General features: G+C 43.0%; 1 protein-coding gene and 1 pseudogene across 1 annotated transcript in view; one reads left to right on the top strand and one right to left on the bottom strand.

Moving 5' to 3' along the window:
* St4 (Sulfotransferase 4) overlaps window positions 1–19,246 on the top strand; it is a 156,918-nt gene that overhangs the window by 82,734 nt on the left and 54,938 nt on the right. The window contains exon 4 of the mRNA XM_065226759.1: window positions 9,736–9,931. Coding sequence (XP_065082831.1) covers window positions 9,736–9,931 — 196 coding nt within the window. The remainder of the gene's footprint in view (window positions 1–9,735; window positions 9,932–19,246) is intronic.
* LOC135705172 (probable pre-mRNA-splicing factor ATP-dependent RNA helicase mog-4) overlaps window positions 14,101–19,246 on the bottom strand; it is a 28,659-nt pseudogene continuing 23,513 nt past the window's right edge.

Genomic DNA, 19,246 nt, shown 5'->3' with positions numbered 1-19,246 from the left:
GGAACACTTGACTACGGTTTTCTCCACATGCGAGCGGAATAGGAGCTTTTCGTCAAACAACATCCCGAGATAGGTTACTTCGGCGGACCACTCAACCCTTGTGCCATCCATGATTACAGTACAAGAGGGAGCCGGTTTTAGTTTGGGTGATTGCCGATGGAGGAACATGATTGTTTGTGTTTTGGAAGCATTGATTTTGATTTTCCACGTGGTGGCATAATCAGCAAAGGCGTTAAGGCATCGTTGAAGTTTGTTCGTTATTTCGCGAGGCATCCTTCCTTTGACGGCTATTGCGGTATCATCTGCGAACAGGAAAAACACGCAACCGTCGCCGAGGGGAGGAATGTCGGAAGTGTAAAGGCTGTAAAGCAAGGGGCCCAGCAGACTGCCTTGCGGGACTCCTGCTGGGATGGAAAACGTGTCGGAAAGACAACCATTCAACGATACCTTAAACGACCTTTGCTGGAGGTAGCTACGGGTGATTTTAACCAGATGTAATGGAAAGTTGAAGTTACAAAGCTTGTATACAAGCCCATTGTGCCAGACATTATCAAACGCTTTCTCAACGTCTAACAATGCCATGGCTGTGGACTTGGATACAGCTTTGTTACTTCGGATGTTATTCATCACCCGCACTAGCTGGTGATTGGTGGAGTGCCCCTTTCTGAACCCAACCTGTTCCGGAAGGAGAATGTTATTTTCCTCGACAAACTTGAGCAAACAATTGAGAATGAGTTTCTCGAACAATTTGCTCAGCGCTGAAAGGAGGCTGATTGGTCTGTAGCTTGAAGCTAGCGTTGGGTCCTTCCCGGGTTTGCGGATAGGTATGATTTTCGCTGTCTTCCAGATACTTGGAAAGTAGTGCAGTTCCAAGCATCTGTTGAAGACAGCAGCCAGCAGAGAGTGAACCTTCATGCTGAGATTTTTCAACACTAGGTTGAATATTCCATCAAACCCGGGGGCCTTCATGTTTTTGGTGCATTTCAGCGCTGAGCAAATCTGTTCCACTGTGATTCTATCCTCCGGAGGGATGGCACAAGGGGAGGAATCAAAGTTGAGTACGCATTGCTCAACCTGAACTTCGAGCGGACTTTGGATGTTGGAGCCAAGCAAGTGCGATTTGGCAATATGCTCACCAATCGCATTTGCTTTCTCCTGAGGGGTGATTATGAGCCGATCGTCATCATTTTCATCTTTTAGTGGCGGAATGGGTTTAGGGTGCGTCTTTAAGACCTTGGCAACTTTCCAGAATGGTCTGGAGCGGTCGTCCAGATTCTGGACAAGCCGCCCGAAACTTTCGTTCCGGAGTGAGACCATTCTGGAAGCAATCTCCTTGTTCAGATCGGCCATTTCACGTTTCATCGCTTGATCTCCAGTCCTCTGAAACTGGCGTCTACGAACATTTCTCAGGCGAATTAAGAGTTGGGTGTGGGAATCAATAGCAATAAACTTACCCCTCACAGGAACTCGTCGGATGCACGCCTCGTCAGCCACGGTTATGGCTTGGTGGAGTCCCTCCAACGCTCGGTCGATGTCCTCCACGGTGTCAAGTGGCGGGTTGTCGATGATGTGCCTGTCTACCACGCGTCCAAACTGGGCCCAGTTTACGCGATGATAGTCCTTGCGCAGGCTTGAAGCAGAAGCCACGTTGCAGCCCAGCTCAGACACCACCGGTTGGTGGTCGGAACTGAGTTCGTTCAAGGCTACCGGCTTGGACAAGCCGATATTTGTCAGGAACAGGTCTAGCGTCGATGGGTTGCCCGCCGGTGAGATAAATGTTGGCTCATCCGAAAACCAAACGGAGTACAACCCATGCTGTGAGTGGTCGAACAGGAGACGACCGTTCTGGTTCTGCTGGTAGTTCCGCCAGGCCTCATGGCGAGCATTCAGATCTCCTCCAACTACGAAGCGGGAACCGGTACGGGTGATGGTGGACAGGTCCTTCTTGAATTTAGCCGCTAGTCCACTGCTGGCGGCACACTGTCGAGGGCAGTAGACGGCGATGAACTGGACGTATCCAGTCGACGACTCCACCTCCACACCAAGGGCCTCGATGATAGTGGTGCGGATATGGGACAGAGTGTGGTATTTTATTCCTTTCTTGACGACGACCGCAACACCACCCCCCCTGGAGCTGGTGCGATCAAGCCGGATAATGTTGTGGTCAGGCAACCAGAAGCTGTCACCGGACTTTAGATGGGTCTCGGTTAGAAGGCCCACGTCGATGCTGTGCTTGCGGAGGAAGTCGGCAAGCTCAATCTCTTTTGCTCTTACAGAGCAAGCATTCCAGGTGACGATACTTAGCGGTTTAGACGCCATACTGGATGATGAACTTACCGAGCACTTGGATCTGTTCGGGCTTATTGCGGCACTTACGAAGAGCACCGGACATGTTGACGAAGATTTCCATCAGTTCATCCGCTGAGAACAGATCGGGGTTGTTGTTTTGCGCTGTTGGTTGTCTCCAGAATCCAGGGGGGGATGGAGAGCTTTGGCCAGCAGAATCACCGGAAGTTGCTTGAGCGGAATCCACCCGCGAATTCACTTGCCTTTGCTGAGGAGCACGAAGGGGCGGGAAATCCTCCGTCCGAAATGCCGGGACTTTGTCCTTCTTGCGTCCTGGTTGGTTGTTAGTTGCCGCCTGTTTTCGGATGCGTTTGAAGTCCTCGCGTTTGGAGCACTGTCTGTCGGAACCTTGATGAGCACCACCACAGTTGGCGCATTTTAACGCCACGGCTCCATCCGCAGGGCAGTTGGAAGTGGCGTGTTCTTGAGGGCAGTTGCTACAGCGTGGCTTGATGTTGCAGTTGCGAGTGCCGTGTCCAAAGTTCAGACATCGTTGGCACTGGGTCACATCGCGATGGCCTCCACGGTATGGCTCCCATCGTACGATTATGGAGTAGATTGAGCGGATAGCCTGCAGCGCATTCAGCGTCACCGTTCCCTTCTGGAAGTGCACCAGGAAAAGACAATCCGGGTACGTCTTCACGTTTTCGTCTCGCCTCGTCATCCGAAAGACAGCGATTGGGGCCAGCTTGTACCGGTCCTTGAGTTCTTCTTCGATCGCCTTGGGATCAACATCCGGTAGACCCCTGATGACTACCTTGAAGGGCTTTTCACCGGGGATGTCGTGCGTGAAGTATTCCGCATTGGAATCCTTCAGGAATTTGACTGCGATTTCGTATTCCGCTTTCGTCCGGAGCATCACCTTAGTGCCGATCCTGCTGATCTTGTACTCAGCTGCGATGCCCAGCGATGCGAAATCGCCAATGAGCGTCTTGAGTGGCACTACCTTCACCACCAGTGGAGGAAGCTTGATTTTCGCCGCACTCGGGCCGGCAGAATTCTCGGTTTCGACGGCGTCGCCGAAATCACCGATGTCGCTGGCGTTCGTCGCGGTAACATCGTCGCGTCCGCTCGTACCATCGGACTGACCTTGGTTCTTCTTCCTCTTTTTCGTCCGCTTCACCGGGACTGGGTTGGTATTTCCAACATCGGTGGGCAGAGTAGCGTACCTATTTGAGGTAGGTACCGAGCTACCCTCACCACTGTTCTTCTTCTCCGCTTGTTCACGAAGTCGGCTCCGAGAGCGCTGTCTTCCCATCACGCGATGCGACCGACACTACTGACGACGCGACGTGCAGTATATCTGCAAACGTTTGTAACAAACTATAGATTTATCGAACAACTCGACAAAGCGAGCAAAGACCGAACTCAACTGCTTGACGTTCAAGCAGAGAATGATGAGCAAAAGCACGACAGCAGCGCTGTTTTATATCTTTTCAGGTTCAAGCAGAACGATGTGCAACCGAACCTGATAGGATTTCCCGCCGTTTTTTATGAAAAGGGCGGAGCAAAAAGTTTCTTTTGTGCAGAATATGTAAAAAAGGATGGACTTTGGATGTTAATATAATTGCATATATAGAGGTACCAGATATGTTTTACAGTCAGTTGTTGGTAATTCATCGAGTGTATGTCTCCTGCTTAATTGTTTATACATAATTGTGGTTTGCTTAAAATTTATTTCCCGGAAAAAAATGATCGTCAAAGTCCATGTCTTTTTCGGGTTATGTTAAGGAGGGAAAAGGTTGCTAAGGGGGAGGGAGTTTTACATGCATGTTTTTTCAAGTCTCATTCCTCATTGTGGTGGACACGCCGTGATCCAGCTTTGGCAGCTGACTTGGTCCTGCTTGCTGCAGGACCTAGTGCCACGCCGTTCGAAGCGGTAATGAGCAGAGGCAGGAGAGCAGCGCTGATTTATATCTTTTCAGGTTCATGCAGAATGCTGTGCAACGTGAAGTGGTATTCGTTTATGATGACTGGGTTTGGGAAACAGGCTTATTTCATAAAGACAGTGATAAAATTATCATTTGTACATTTTAAAAAGCTTAATTACAAAAAAAAATGGAAAAATATTCATTTCAGCAGGTTTGTAATGTAATATCCTATCTCGATTGGCGTATTTGGATTTAAATTTCATCTATAAATGACAAAGTTACAAGCGTTCAAAATCTAACACTCCTTCACCACACATATTTTTTGATTTGCACCCCAGTATAGTCGACAAAGACGTAGTTCTACGTCAAAAAGATAATCTAATGAACCATGATTAAACTGGGATTAATATCAGATGCTTATTTTTTAGAGGAATAATTTTTAATCATTCGATATTAATTAATTAAATTTCAAGCAAAATGAGAATAGTTCAATTTATCAGTGTAGATTACCAATTGGGTTCTTAAATTTTGAAAAATATATCGGTTTTTATATATCATCTGAAAAAGCTTCGTTTTCTGAGCACAGCGATATTTTTTTCGAACCCACACACTTTCATCTCGATTTTTAAATCAAGATTTAAAGCAAAATAATAACTTCACTGTTTGACACTAAACTGACAAACTGACAGCTCGCTCCCATACAAAGTGACACCGAGGGGCGCTAATAAGGTGATTTTTGCAAATGTAATCGTTCTTATTCACACAGAAAAAATATTTTAAACGTAATAATATTTGACGTAAATTTAATAAGAATTTCATTTTGTTTTGGCTGCAAAATGAAATCATTATTATTTCAACAATCCAGTATCTTTGTTTTTAAAAACCCATGGATTGTTAAATCAATAAGAAAATCTTTTCGAATTTACAAGAGCTTTTATGGTTTTGACGTAAGCTGTCAAATTTGGCAGCTGGGTCAACAACAAAAATATGTTTGTTTTGTAAAGAGATTTCTTGTTGATTCAATCTTATTTATTTTATTAAGCCTAAAAATATACGCAGTAGAAATAAAAACATGTTTATTGATTCAATTTTTAATAATTTGCGATTATTTTTATGTTTTGTTTTCTATTTGTTACCAACAGAATTACAATTGAATTAAAAAAAAACTTTCTGAGGCATAAAATCTCTTCGGTTCATGGGTTGATGGGTCGATAGGTAGGGTCCAGGTGTGGGAGCGGCCTTCCTGGCGTCGGGAGCATTGGTACTCAGTACTGAAAATAAGATCGACGGAAAAAAAGAAAAACTGTTTATATTTTGCAACAGCAGCATACTTACTTACCTCTAGAGCTGAATCAAACGAGAATTTTTTTGTTATTGTTTACATTTTTTCACGAGGGAATGGTTGGTAGTTATTTTTGCATTCATGGCCCGGGGAATTGACACAACAAATAAATGTTAAATTAAAATTAACTATTGTTGGCTTGATAAAAGAATATTGTTATTTTTACAATAGTTGCAGTTGAAGAGTGGCTTATTAAAACAAAAAGAATCTTATTTTGAATTTATTTGAATAAATATTATCGAAACAATAAAATGCAATATAATTTCAACCGGAATTGTTTGTTCAAATACAAATAAAGTTTTTTTTTGGTTCAATGCAAACAATTTTCTGTCCGTGTTTAAAATAGTTCCAGTGTGCCAAAATTGATGAAATTTTGGGTTTGGGTTCCATTTTTAATGAAGATTACGAATATGCATTTACCTCAATACCACAAACGAAGTGACAGACGGAGCGGCTCGAAAACTTTGGTGACTAACCTGCTATTTCAATTTTTCAGTGTACCACATGGCAACACCACTACTACTGGATTGTACCACATGGCAACACTACTACTGGATTATACTAGCATTTTCACCAAATGTATTAGAATGTTTTGGTTCTATCTCTTTCACTCTACTCAAAACTGAAATGCATAAAAAAAATGACAAAATGATACACTCTTTGCGCACTGTCAAAGAATCATTGTACACAAAATCAACTTTGTTTAAATCAAAACAAAAAAACTAACCCATCTGGTGGATGATGGCACAAGCTTCCAAGAAAATTCTATTACAGTGAACCACATTATTTTAATGGATTTCTTCGCCAGTTAGTCGTCTGTCACTTCGTTTGTGTCAATACCCTTAAAGAACCCAATTCCGTCATCATTAATTCTCATATATTTTTACTGTTTAGGCTATCTGAAGCCATTTATCGCACACGCAATGTTGTTCAGTTTTATAGTAATCATGCATTCTATTTTTCATGCATTTCAGCTCACAAGGTGTTGCTACTAAATTCCGTGACAATTTTTATAAACAAACGAAAGAAAGAATACGTCTATTTGCCTGTGAATGAATATTAAGCTGAATCTGTACTTCGCAGTACATTTTATTTATTTATTTATTTTGTTTTTCTTCATCGGACTTAACGTGTCTAGATGAAGCATGATGGGGAAAAGTCTAGAAAAGGCGTAAAAACCCCATATCTTTTCGAAATACATGAATCACAATAATACAATACAATTACAACGAACATTAATCAAGTGTATAGCATAAAAAAGTTATCCTACTATGAAATGAAACAGGTAGAAGTCCTCGTCATGCAGTTGAACCGGAAACAAAAAATAAACAGGTAGCACAATCCTTCACGTGTACATTAAATGGACAGCTACTCACCTTCTCAGAAGTCTGCGTTGAATACGGTGACGAAAGGTTTCCACTGCATAGTTGAAGTCGAAAAACTCGTAAAACTCGTTGAAACGCCCAGACATGAACCGTATTGCGTCATGCAAGCTGTAGTTCGCAGCACGAGGTCCAAGATGCAGGAAACTCCTCGACCGAAGAACTCGTTCGGGTGCGTAGATTTCGAATTCAGCCAAGATTCCTGGAAAGTCGATATCACCAATAAGTACTTTCGCTGCGAATACGGCCTGACTAATCGTCCGCCTTTGTTCTAGTGTTTCAAGACCCAGGAGTTGACAACAATCTTCGTACGGCGGAAGGTTCACAGGGTCATTCCAAGGAAGGTGACGAAAGGCATACCGAACAAATTTCCTTTGATCAGATTCAATCCTCGCTTGATACGGGCACCATACTACCGAGCTGAATTCCAAGATCGATCGCACTAGAGAGCAGTATAGAGCTTTTAGACAGGCAGGATCGCGAAACTCGTCAGCGATCTTGAAAATGAACCCGAGTTGCCTGTTAGCTTTCGCAACGATGCCCGAGTAATGAAGCTTGAATGTTAAGGCGCAGTCCAGCGTGATTCCTAGGTCACGAACATTGTCTACACGTTGCAGAAGTTGGTGATTTATCGTATAGTTGAATGCCACTGGTTTCAGCTGGCGATGAAATGATATAATATTACATTTTTGTACATTCAACGTGAGATAGTTTCATCCGCGTAGAACGATCGGCAACCAATTGGGAGGATCACTTCGGTCTCAATCACAAAAATCGAGAATAGCAATGGTCCCAAGTTGCTACCTTGAGGAACACCGGGTCATGTAAAATAGTCCGATTGCTCTGATCCGATTCTAACACAAAGTTCCCGATTGGTCAAATAGGACTTGAACCAACGAGTTAAACCCGAGGATACACCGAGTTTTTCAAGTTTAGCTAGCAGTATGGTGTAACAAGTGTAAGCGTTGCGTCCAAGATTGGTGAGATTAATCGCGTATAGTTTTCGAATATTTAGTTATTAAATTCCAAGAAAAAGTTTAAATGTTCGTAAAAGGTAAAACGTCCCAGAATCCTCATGAACGCAGCCAGTAGGAGACACTTCCCTATAAACTGTAGAACAATGCCACTAGCCACCACCAGAGCACGCTGTGTGCAGTCATGAATGGACGTCCATAGGGGTGGCGTAATCGGGCCGTTGCGTGGAGAATTCGTGGCACGTACGACGGTTCAACGGTCACGGTTCGGGGTCATCGTCCACCAAGAGGCACAGTCATAAGCCTGGTGATCATTATAGACTACGGTCACATAGCGAAAGTCAAAGCTAAAAATTAATAGTTTGAAGGTGAAAACTAAAGCTAAAGTGCTAAAGTGAGCTAAGTTGGAAGTTTGAAAAAGTTGTAGAGGAAGTTGCCACATACCATTGGACAGCCAGGACCTCGCGGTTTTACCGTAACATTTGTGAACTCCACGTATTTTTTCCGGAGTCGACTACGCCAATCGCCGGTAGTGTGACCGAATCGCAGTTCGAGAATCTGATCCCTCAGCTACAGTGTGCGCCATCAATCCAGGCAAATCAACTTACCCTTGTGGTTCGTTGAAACCTCGAGTCCGTCACCATACTCGAGGGGCGTACGGGACAGGTAGAGGCATCCACCCCTGGCCCAAGAAGGTGATGCAGTACCAGAGGAAGGAGAGGAACGACAACGACGGCAGTGGCAGGTGAAGGGGCCCCGAAGACAAAAGAAAAGTAGTGCTAGCACAAGGTAGGAGTAGACATCTAAGGAAGTGGGAGACCGTCCGTGACGTGAGTGTCGTCAAAACGAATAAAGTGGGAGTTTGTCTTAAGTGAACTTTGAGTGTTTTCTTGGTTCGCGGAATAATCACGAGCGTGTGCCGACCCTGAGGCTTCGAGACGGGGGTCTCATCAGTGCTGGCAGTAATACCACACTGGCACGTTACAATGGAGTGGTCAACCCGGTCGAATGCAGCCTTGAGATCTGTATATACAACGTCCACCTGCGCTCCAGCTTCCATACTCCGAAGACATAAAGAAATGAACGGAGCTAGATTTGTTGAAACGGATCTCTTGGGATAAAACCGTGTTGGTCAGGAGAAATGTTATTTCTGCAGCTAGAGAATAATGCGTCGTTGATGATGATTTCGAAAACTTTAGAGCAGGCACTGAGTGATGTTATCCCTCGATAATTTTCGACGTTTCTCTTGTCTCCTTTCTTGTAGATCGGGAACATGAAGGACGATTTCCAACGCGTAGGGAACTCCCCCTGCTGTAATGAAATATTGAACAGCTTCGAAAGCGGTGTTGTAAGCTCTGAACAGCATCGCTTCAGGATGCTTGAGGGGATCCCGTCAGGGCCAGCAGCATTAGAAAATTTCAGCTTCTTGGTAGCGGATTCGACGAGGTCTACTGTAACCAAGCTAATCGAAAAATTGAAAGCATCACTGGAAGTGTCCCTCACCGTTTCAGCAACTTGGGACAACGAAGCCGTAGTGTCATTGAAAATGCTTTTGAAATGTTCTGCCAGAAGATTGCATTTCTCAAGGGAATTGCTGACGGTTCTATCACCCAGGTGAATTTCGACTGGTAGCCCCTCTTCGTTTCGTTTGGTATTCACGAATGACCAGAACTGCTTTGGATTAAGCCGTAAATTAGTCTGCACACGCCTTGTGTAGCTCTTGTAAATAATGCGGTTATGTGTGCGATATTCGTTGCTCGCTGTTGAAAATAATCGTTTTGTGAATGGAATATTATCTCTTTTTTCTTGTTTATTTGTAGGTTTCATATGTTCATGCATGACAAAATGAAGGAACAATTCTTATCGGAGAACATTGAAGTGACAGACAAACAGTTTATCGAAGAAGCATCGAACCCTGTATATGAAATATTAGATTCCATGACGACCCGACGGTTCATAAAAACCCATTTTCCAATTTCGCTCTTGCCGCCTAGTATATTCAAGACTGGAGCTAAGGTATTGTTATTATTTCATTACTTACTGTAACTTCAGGGGAAACATGTCAAAAGGCTCTAACTCGAAACGTAAACAACGACTTGGATCTCTGGTTTCTTAGAGCAACCGTAACGGTTGTTGTCATTTGCGCGACTATTTTAACAGCGCACAGTGCTCTCATTTTAGTTTAGTCACTCTTCTCCACACAGGTCGCTGCTATTGCGGTTATCAACTTACTCGCCGTAGTCCGTTCCGGTAGTGAGCATTTTGACATTTCTATGAATAGCAACCTTTCTCCCGCGCTGCTAAATTTGGTAACTATTTTAGTTACTCGTATGGCACCCCCAATACGGTAGCTGTGCTATGATGAGGGCTGCTAAAATGAGTTTAGCAGCGTACCGTTACGGTTGCTCTTACGAATGACTACATACCCACTCAAACTAACTAAGGCTCTGAACAATTTGGTGGATTATTTTAACTTTTGGTTAAAATTTGATAGATGGAAAGTTATCGATTAACCCTGCTATCCGAGTGTGGTTATTTCTGACAGACAAGAAGTTAAATTTTGACAACCGTGGTTGAGTTCTGCTCGAAAACCGATCGATCGGTAACAGGGATTTTCGAACATAAGAAATAACTTTCGAAACGTCACTTTTAACCACGAGTTAAATTTAACTCGGCAAATGATTCACAGCCTAAATCATCTGACAGAGAAATGTTTGTTCTATGAGCCAGTGTAGTCAGATACCGTGGGTGTGTGGTCATTCAAGAGAAATCGACGTTCAAAGTCATTGTTTACATTTCGAGTTATACCCTTCTGACATGTTTCCCTGATTTTATTTTTTTCTTCTTGTACATCAGTTTCACATTTTTCCAAGGTTTTATATTCTACAAAAATATTATTGACTCACGGCTGATATTTTAATACTGATTCAAACCTAAATTACCATTATTTCAACATTAAATAGGGAAAGGAAGGGCATGATGAACAGGTCGGACATAATGTGCATCCAGTTTTACAGTCTTAAATTTCTAATAGTTTAATCCTATTTAATTGGTAGTCGGTTGAATATCAACAATTATCCGGCATAACATTTGATAACGACACAAAAGCATTTGTGAACAAACTTTCTAATGCCCTTTACACGCGAACCAAAATACGCCCACGCAAACCAATACCACTTTCGGAAAGGTGATAGTTGCCCCTATCCGATGATGTTGTTGGTTTGCGTGGGCGTGCTTTGGTTCGCGTGTAAAGGGCCTTAGAAAGTTTGTTTACAAATGTTTTTGTGCCGTTACCAAATGTTATGCCTGACATATTGTTTTGAACAACTGGGTTCTTTAATTTTGAAAAATATATAGGTTATTATACATCATCTGAAAGAGCTTCATTTTTTGAGCACAGCGGTATTTTTTTTTTCGATCCCATTTACTTATGTCGTTTTCGTTTTTGCGGTGTAGCTACACCGGTGCTACACTGCCGTAGACCGGTGCTACACTACCGTACACCGAAATATTTTAGGGTGTAGATATAGGATGCACCTTTGTTTACAAACAAATGATGTTGAGCTGTCAAAGACACGCGCTTATTCCTGCTTACACTACACCAGTGCTACACCGCAAAAACGAAAACGGCATTAGATCTCGATTTTTAAATCAAACAAATTGACAGCTTGCTACCATACAAAGTTCTAAAGCGGAGCTTAGGCTGTGTTCCATTTGGTGGATTTTCACTTAAATTTGACACTTTGAAAATAAATTAAGATGTTCGAAAATCCCTCTGCTGTTGATCTTCCTATTTTCGAGAAGGTGTTTGTCAAAATTGATTCCTGATCTGTCAGAAATAAGTCTGGTACAATGGGTACAATACACTCAAAGAATTCTAGTTATTTAATTTATTAAGCCAAACTAATGCCACAAACGAAGTGACAGACGGAGCGGCTCGAAAACTTTGGTGACTAACCTGCTATTGCAATTTTTAAGTGTACCACATGGCAACACCACTACTACTGGATTGTACCACATGGTAACACTACTACCACAAACGAAGTTACAGACGACTTTCTCCGAAGAAATTAATTAAAATAAGGTGGTTCTCTGTAATAGAATTTTAGACCACTTTTCGCCGCTCACCGCCAGGTTCGCTAGTATTTTTGATTTGAATTAATTCAAGTTGGTTTTGTGTGCAATGATCTGGCAACTCGCGTTCTCACTCGCGTTGACGGGGTGCTGTTTTCTCACTCATCGAAGGAAATTTTGATTAGAGTGAGAAAGTAAGGAACAGTCAGCGCGGGAACCGTGTGCGGTACTATAGGTGCGGCAGAAAGAATGTAGTCGACTCCTTCGTTCTCACGGTGTTCTTACGCATGATCCAACGTTACGTCACACTAGATTATGCATAAGAACGTCGTGATAATGAAAGAGCAAAGTTTGTATGTTTGGGAGCCTCTCGCATTCAACTCGCATTCGTCCTCGAGTTCGTGTGGAAGCCATTCAGAGCGGAGGTGGCCAGGAGCGTGGCATTCGAAGTGGAACCGTTCCGACTCCACTGGTCGTTGGATTGGGGGAAGCCTGTGAAATCGCTAGCCGTGAAATGGAGTACGATCACAAATGGATGGAGTTCCTCTCGAAACGCCTGATGGACCAAATCTTCGCATCGCTACCGAAAGTCATCCGCAATGGCGATCCAGTTCATTCTTATCCCGGATGTTTCAATCTGTCGTTTGCATACGTTGAGGGTGAATCGCTGTTGATGGCGCTGAAAGACGTTGCCCTCTCGAGTGGGTCGGCTTGCACTTCGGCTTCGCTGGAACCGTCGTATGTGCTGCGTGCGATTGGTGCCGACGAAGATCTGGCTCACAGCTCGATTCGCTTTGGCATCGGACGGTTTACCACCATCGAGGAAATCGACTACATAGCTGAAAAGTGCATCAAGCACGTGACTCGACTCCGAGAGATGTCCCCGCTGTGGGAGATGGTCCAGGAAGGTATCGACATCAAGTCGATCCAGTGGTCGCAGCATTAGAGCGGACGGGTCGGGGCATATTTTAAAGAGAGATTTGATTTTGTATGTTCTGCTGTGTATGGTTGAATTCAGTGAGGGTTTTTTTTTTAATTGTTAATCATTGATTGTGTTATTAACACATCCACTTTTGGTAGTAAGTAGGTATTGAGACGAGAGAAAAATAATGTATAGCTTTGCTACATATGCTATTAGAGACAGCAATAAATCTTAGACAGTGAAATCATTGTGAGTATTTCATCATTCACTTGGCGAAAAAACTTCCTATCAGCGATTGTTTGAAATAGTATAAACTTTGTTAGTTCCCGTCAAGGACGGCGTTGTTACGACTACGCTAAATTCGCAAATCTGAGGTATTCGTGGACTGCCATCTCAGATTTGCTTTGGCACGGATTAGTTCCACTTAGGGTTAATTCAACTAAGTTTCGATTCTAATTATTTGAAGACTCCAGGAAAATCTACGTTTAGAAAGACCTTCTATTATTTAATAAAGAAGTAAAGCAGTAAAGTTATTAATAGTTGGTTGGGCAAGCTAAAATATCATTTAAAAAAATGTGTTTAATGTCGATAAGCTTTCCGCAAAATCCGCACTTCAAAAGCTATAAAACCGCACAAAATTTGCGACACTTGTAACAGCCCTGCAGTTAGCTTCGGCGTGCCAGAGAATACCTAATCCACCTAACCGGACCTGAAGAAACGGAAAGGAGCGCGACTGGGATTAGACGGGCTAGCCTTATGAAGCTCTCTACTGACCGAGGGGGGCGACTCTATCTACGATGCAAAAAAGATTGTGTTTTGCTGTGGCTAGCTGCGCGCACGCTGAGTAGATAGAAAGAAGATTGATGACGATTCTGAAGATTTCCTGCAAAAAATTGATGAGCGATGCAAGTAGATGCGACAAATGAAAGAAGATTGTTCGAAGATTTATTCGCTAGTGTGAGATTTGTTGACTATCTAAACTTGAGATTTAGATGTGTCGCCCCCTCGCTACTGACATACAATATAGCATGGTTGCAGCAACCTTATATTTCACCTATTTGTCCCTAAAGATCACTAATTTACACCCGACACCCTAGGTAGGATAATGTCATCGCAAATAACAACAATTCCCGTTAAATACATAGTGCAAAAAATGCTCTTGAATTACCCCAAACCGTCTCATCACAACCTACGCCTCGGTCAGCGTGGCCCGACCGATCGTTTTCGGCATCTTTTTATTGGTGGAATCCTCGAGCTCCTTTGGTTTGTAGTAATGCGGTGCCGCCTCCAGCAGCCACTTGCTTTCGATTTCAATCACTGACCGCATGTACTCCTTCGTCGTAAACACCAGCTCGTGGTACAGCACCCAACGAGGCAGTTCTTCGAACAGTGCCGAATTCGGATGGATCATCACCGTCTGATTGTGCTTGGCCGTTTTGTAGTGACCCCCCCCTTGGAGAGCCGAGCGACGTGATAAAAGTACCCGGCTGTAATAGCCTTCCGGATGTTGGTCGTTTCCGGCAGACTGGAAACCATTTCGATTTCGACTCGCTGCATTAACCCAACCAGCTGCTCCCGGACATCGCGAGCTCGTTTCATCGAACGGAACTGAATGAAATTTTCGTAACACCACTGAGTGCTGTAGTCCGATTCGGCCCATTGGTTGTAGACCTGCAGCAAACTCAAGTGGTCCCCGTGCATGTGGTTGAAGTTCTTCCGGGCCGTATCTGCGTGGATGATTTTATCTTTCGGTCGGTAGAAGATGGCTCCATTCACCGATAGCATTGCAGCGATGGCCACCACCTCCTCGGAACATTTGTACTTTTCACTAGCAAGCAGCATTTTTGCCATCATGGGATCGACCGGAAATTCCGCCATCCGTCGTCCAAGTTTGGTCAGTTCACCGTGGTGATTCAATGCCCCTAGGGCGTAAAGTTGCTCCAATGCCAAAACCAACTTTTCATGTGGTGGAGGATCGAGGAAATCGAAATGAAGCAAATCGTTGATTGCAAGAGCTTTGAGCATTAGCACGGCATTGCCCAGGTTTATGCGCTGAATTTCCGGGACGGTGTTGTCTTCCAGCTCGTGTTTGTATGCCCAGGCTGTGTACAGACGAAAGCACTTGCCAGGGGCAACGCGCCCTGCTCGACCTGCACGTTGATTGGCAGACGCTTTCGAAATGGGCACGACCATCAGGGTCTCCATCCCGGTTCTGGAGTTAAAATTATTTTGCTTTGCAAAGCCCGGATCGATCACGTACATTATGTTATCGATGGTTAGTGATGTCTCGGCGATGTTGGTGGCCAGTACGACTTTCCGGGCGTTCGGTGGAGTTGGATCGAAAATTTTCGCCTGCATGTCCGACGGCAGATTGGCATAAATGGGAAGGATGAGTAGTTCCTTGAGTTTGGAACCCAACCGCTTGACGCGATCCTGGAGCATCTCCTGGCAGGCTTCGATTTCCTCTTGTCCTGGAACGAAAAAAAAAATGTAATTTTTTTAACATCGCATAGAAATAGACCCACTTACCAGTTAAAAATACAAGAATGTCTCCAAGAGGCTGAGTGGCATGAATCTGTAGAACTGACACCACACATGCATCGATATAATCTGCTTCCGGTGCTTTGGTGTAGAAGACATCAACCTAGAAGAGAAAAAGTTAGATTTTACAGCAAAACACAAAGCAAGTCAAATCTAACTACGTACCGGAAAACGACGACCAGGAATACGGAATATGTTCGCATCATCGAAGAAATCCGAAAACTTTTCCGCATCCAACGTGGCACTGGAAATCAGTAGTTTCAAATCCAACCGAAACCGCGCAATGTCCTTCACCAATCCAAACAGAATGTCCGTGTGCAACGTACGCTCGTGAGCTTCATCGATAATCATCACACTATACGAAGCTAGGTCCGGTTCCGAAAGAAACTCCCTGTGCAACGTACCATCTGTCATGTATTTAATGACAGTCCGCTCGGATGTGCAATCCTCGAAACGAATACTATAACCAACTCCGTTGCCCAACTTGACGCCCATTTCCTGTGCAACACGTGCCGCCACGGACATCGCTGCCACGCGACGAGGCTGAGTACATCCAATCTTCTTGCCGTCGTTTGTAAACCCAGCTTCATAGAGATACTGTGGAATCTGTGTCGTTTTTCCCGAACCCGTTTCTCCTTCGATAATAAGAATCTGGTGTTCTTTTATAGCGGCTATGAGATCCTCCTTGAATGGAAAAACTGGAAGTGATTTCTTCGTTTCCTCAATGTCCATCTTCTTCCTTTCCGCCTCAGATACCGGTGCTTTCCGGTCCTTTTCTTTAGTTCCATCCAGTCGGAGTGCCTGGACGAAATCAATCTGATCATCCAACAGCAGTTCATACTCTTCAGCACCAGCACCACTTGCGAACCTCTTCGTTTTTGAAAGTAAATTTCACGCACAGTCTGACGTTTGCTTACGGATTTTACCATTGGCGTTGACGGCGACTCTGTAGCTCTTTACTCCTATGAGAAAATCCATAAGCAAACGTCAGACTGTGCGTGAAACATGGCGGACTTTGTACTATCCTTTCACTCCACCGAAAATTCCCATAAGAAACTATCTAAATTTGCTGGAAGAGCAAATTTTTCGACGGTGCCGTCAACGTCAATAGGAGTAAAGAGCTATATATAGATTCGCCGTCAAGGCCAATAGCATCAACTATATACTTTAAGCTAGTACATATGAGTAGATAGTGTTGCCGTGAGGTACACTTGAAAATTTCAAACGTAAGTGCGTCAAATCAAATTTTGAGCCGCTCCGTCTGTCACTTCGTTTGTGCTACTACTAGATTGAACTACACTCAAAAAATATTGAAAGCTAAATAGTATAAAAGTTACGCTAAGGCTGTGTTCCATTTGGCGAATTTTCACTTAAACTTGACAGATGGAAAATTTCCAAATTAACCTGCTATTCCAGCAGACTTATATCTGACAGACAAGGAATCAATTTTGACACACACCTTCTCGAAAATTGGCCGATCAACAACAGAGGGATTTTCGAACATTATAATTTAGTTTCGAAGTGTCAAATTTAAGTGAAAATTCACCAAATGGACCACAGCCTAAGGCTGTGTTCCATTTGGCGAATTTTCACTTAAACTTGACAGATGGAAAATTTCCAAATTAACCTGCTATTCCAGCAGACTTATATCTGACAGACAAGGAATCAATTTTGACACACACCTTCTCGAAAATTGGCCGATCAACAACAGAGGGATTTTCGAACATTATAATTTAGTTTCGAAGTGTCAAATTTAAGTGAAAATTCACCAAATGGACCACAGCCTAAATCGCAACTCTCCGTGCCGACGCAAAGGTCGGTATAAAGGGAGAGAATGCAGACTTACACGCTAACTTCTGCTTACTCACCAGGTGAGTCGATCGTACTCACTTTCGTCCGATGTACCGAGTTGTCAAAAATTGAGTAAACGAGAAATGTCAAACTGAGTAAAAGCCACTCAGTCAGCAAAATTCTGGACTTGGAAAAAATGCCAGTCATGTCGGAGGAAACCTCATTGGAAATGTTACTTAAAACCGGCTGAAATGCCTTCAGGTAAGTACGAATTGCTTAGGGAAACGGTTTTGAACCAGTTTCTGCTCCGGTAGAATGAATCCGGAGCAGGCAATTTCCATGTCTTTGAAAAAAAAAAAATCAAAACGAAAACCCTCCCCGCAACTGAAAATTCCGCCGAGTGGATTTGACTCAGGCTACGTGAGAACGTCGTTTACTCAAAAGTGAGTCAACATAAGGCTACTCAATTTTGAGTAGCCCTACTTGCCGCTGAGATCAGTACGTTCGACTCAATTTTGAGTTAACCAGAATAAGCGTGTAGTATAAAAATGATTTATGCCTGAAGTAGTATAAAATCGAAATATGCTTGCAATGCATACATACGGTTTATTCGAGGGAATGTATTTTCTGCTTCTTTTTCGTTTAATGCTTAATATTATTGTTTTCTAATAAATATTAATGTTGTAATTAAAGCAAAATCAGTACCATAAAATTATCATTTTCAACCCAGGTTTATCATTACCCGACGTTTTGATCTTTGATAAGCGACTAAAACTTGGGTCCACCCGGAATGGTCATATTCAAGGCTTTGGTCTTTAAGTCGAACAGATAGAAGAAATTACTGTGCATCAAATCCGTCAGCAGTTTATTGGCTAATCAATACAGGGTTGCCATTCATGGCAGGCTTCGATTCCACTTCCGGCAGGGCTTTTTTCGATCAATCTGCGGACGGTTTTTGCAGAACCATTCGAGAACGTTACCACCTTCAACGTGAACTGAAAAACGACTACGAGTGCCATCGTGTTTGACATTGTCATTTTTGATCATTTTAGTATACACTGATCGAATTCCACTTCAATAATCGGACTTAGTATAGTTTTGAAGAAAATATTAATCGGACCAATGTATAAATTTTGATTAATAATAAAATGCATAAAATTTAATCAACACTGGTTTTGTAATATTTTTGAGTGTAGCATTTTCACCAAATGTACTAGAATGTTTTGGTTCTATCTCTTTCACTCTACTCAAAACTGAAATGCATTAAAAAATGATAAAATGATACGCACTCTTTGCACACTGTCAAAGAATCATTGTACACAAAATCAACTTTGTTCAAATCAAAACAAAAAAACTAACCCATCTGGTGGATGATGGCACAAGCTTCCAAGAAAATTCTGTTACAGTGAACCACATTATTTAAATGGATTTCTTCGCCAGTTAATCGTCTGTCACTTCGTTTGTGGTAGTACGTTATAGTAGTACGTTAATCGATTTGCTTGGGACCGATACTGCCCATAAAAACATAACTGTCCCATATGAATAGGAAATCAAGCAAAGATGGGACAATTATGCGAGTATCGGCAGAATAGGCAAGTCAAGTCGTGAGCCAAAGCTATCATTGCGTGTTGATGACGCGTTAACCGCGGCGGTAAATTTTTAGTACATGCCGCGACAATTCCGCTTTCCGTTGCCGTTCCGCTTCCGCCCCCATTGGGTTCAGCCCTTTAGTCGTCTGTCACTTCGTTTGTGTCTGTCTAAATAACAAATACTTTTTATAAGAAAACTCATCTTTTTTATAAACCTTGAACATATCATGCATACACGGAAACCGTAAAATACGCAAAAATGACTATAAAGGACTCAATTTTGACTATAAAGTATGCATATTCGGCTAAAACGGGACTACACCTAAAATGTGTGTATTTTTTTACACATTTTATGAGTATCTGGTACTCATAAATGCATAAAATTTATTCATTTTTGTACTAGTAATTACTCAT

The sequence above is a fragment of the Ochlerotatus camptorhynchus genome, unplaced genomic scaffold (assembly GCF_037179485.1).
Source record: "Ochlerotatus camptorhynchus isolate MF236.1 unplaced genomic scaffold, CSIRO-AGI_Acam_v1.1 ptg000260l, whole genome shotgun sequence".
Lineage (NCBI taxonomy): Eukaryota > Metazoa > Arthropoda > Insecta > Diptera > Culicidae > Ochlerotatus > Ochlerotatus camptorhynchus.
The sequence above is the reverse complement of the archived record's forward strand: the minus strand, read 5'-3'. Positions and strand labels throughout refer to the sequence as shown.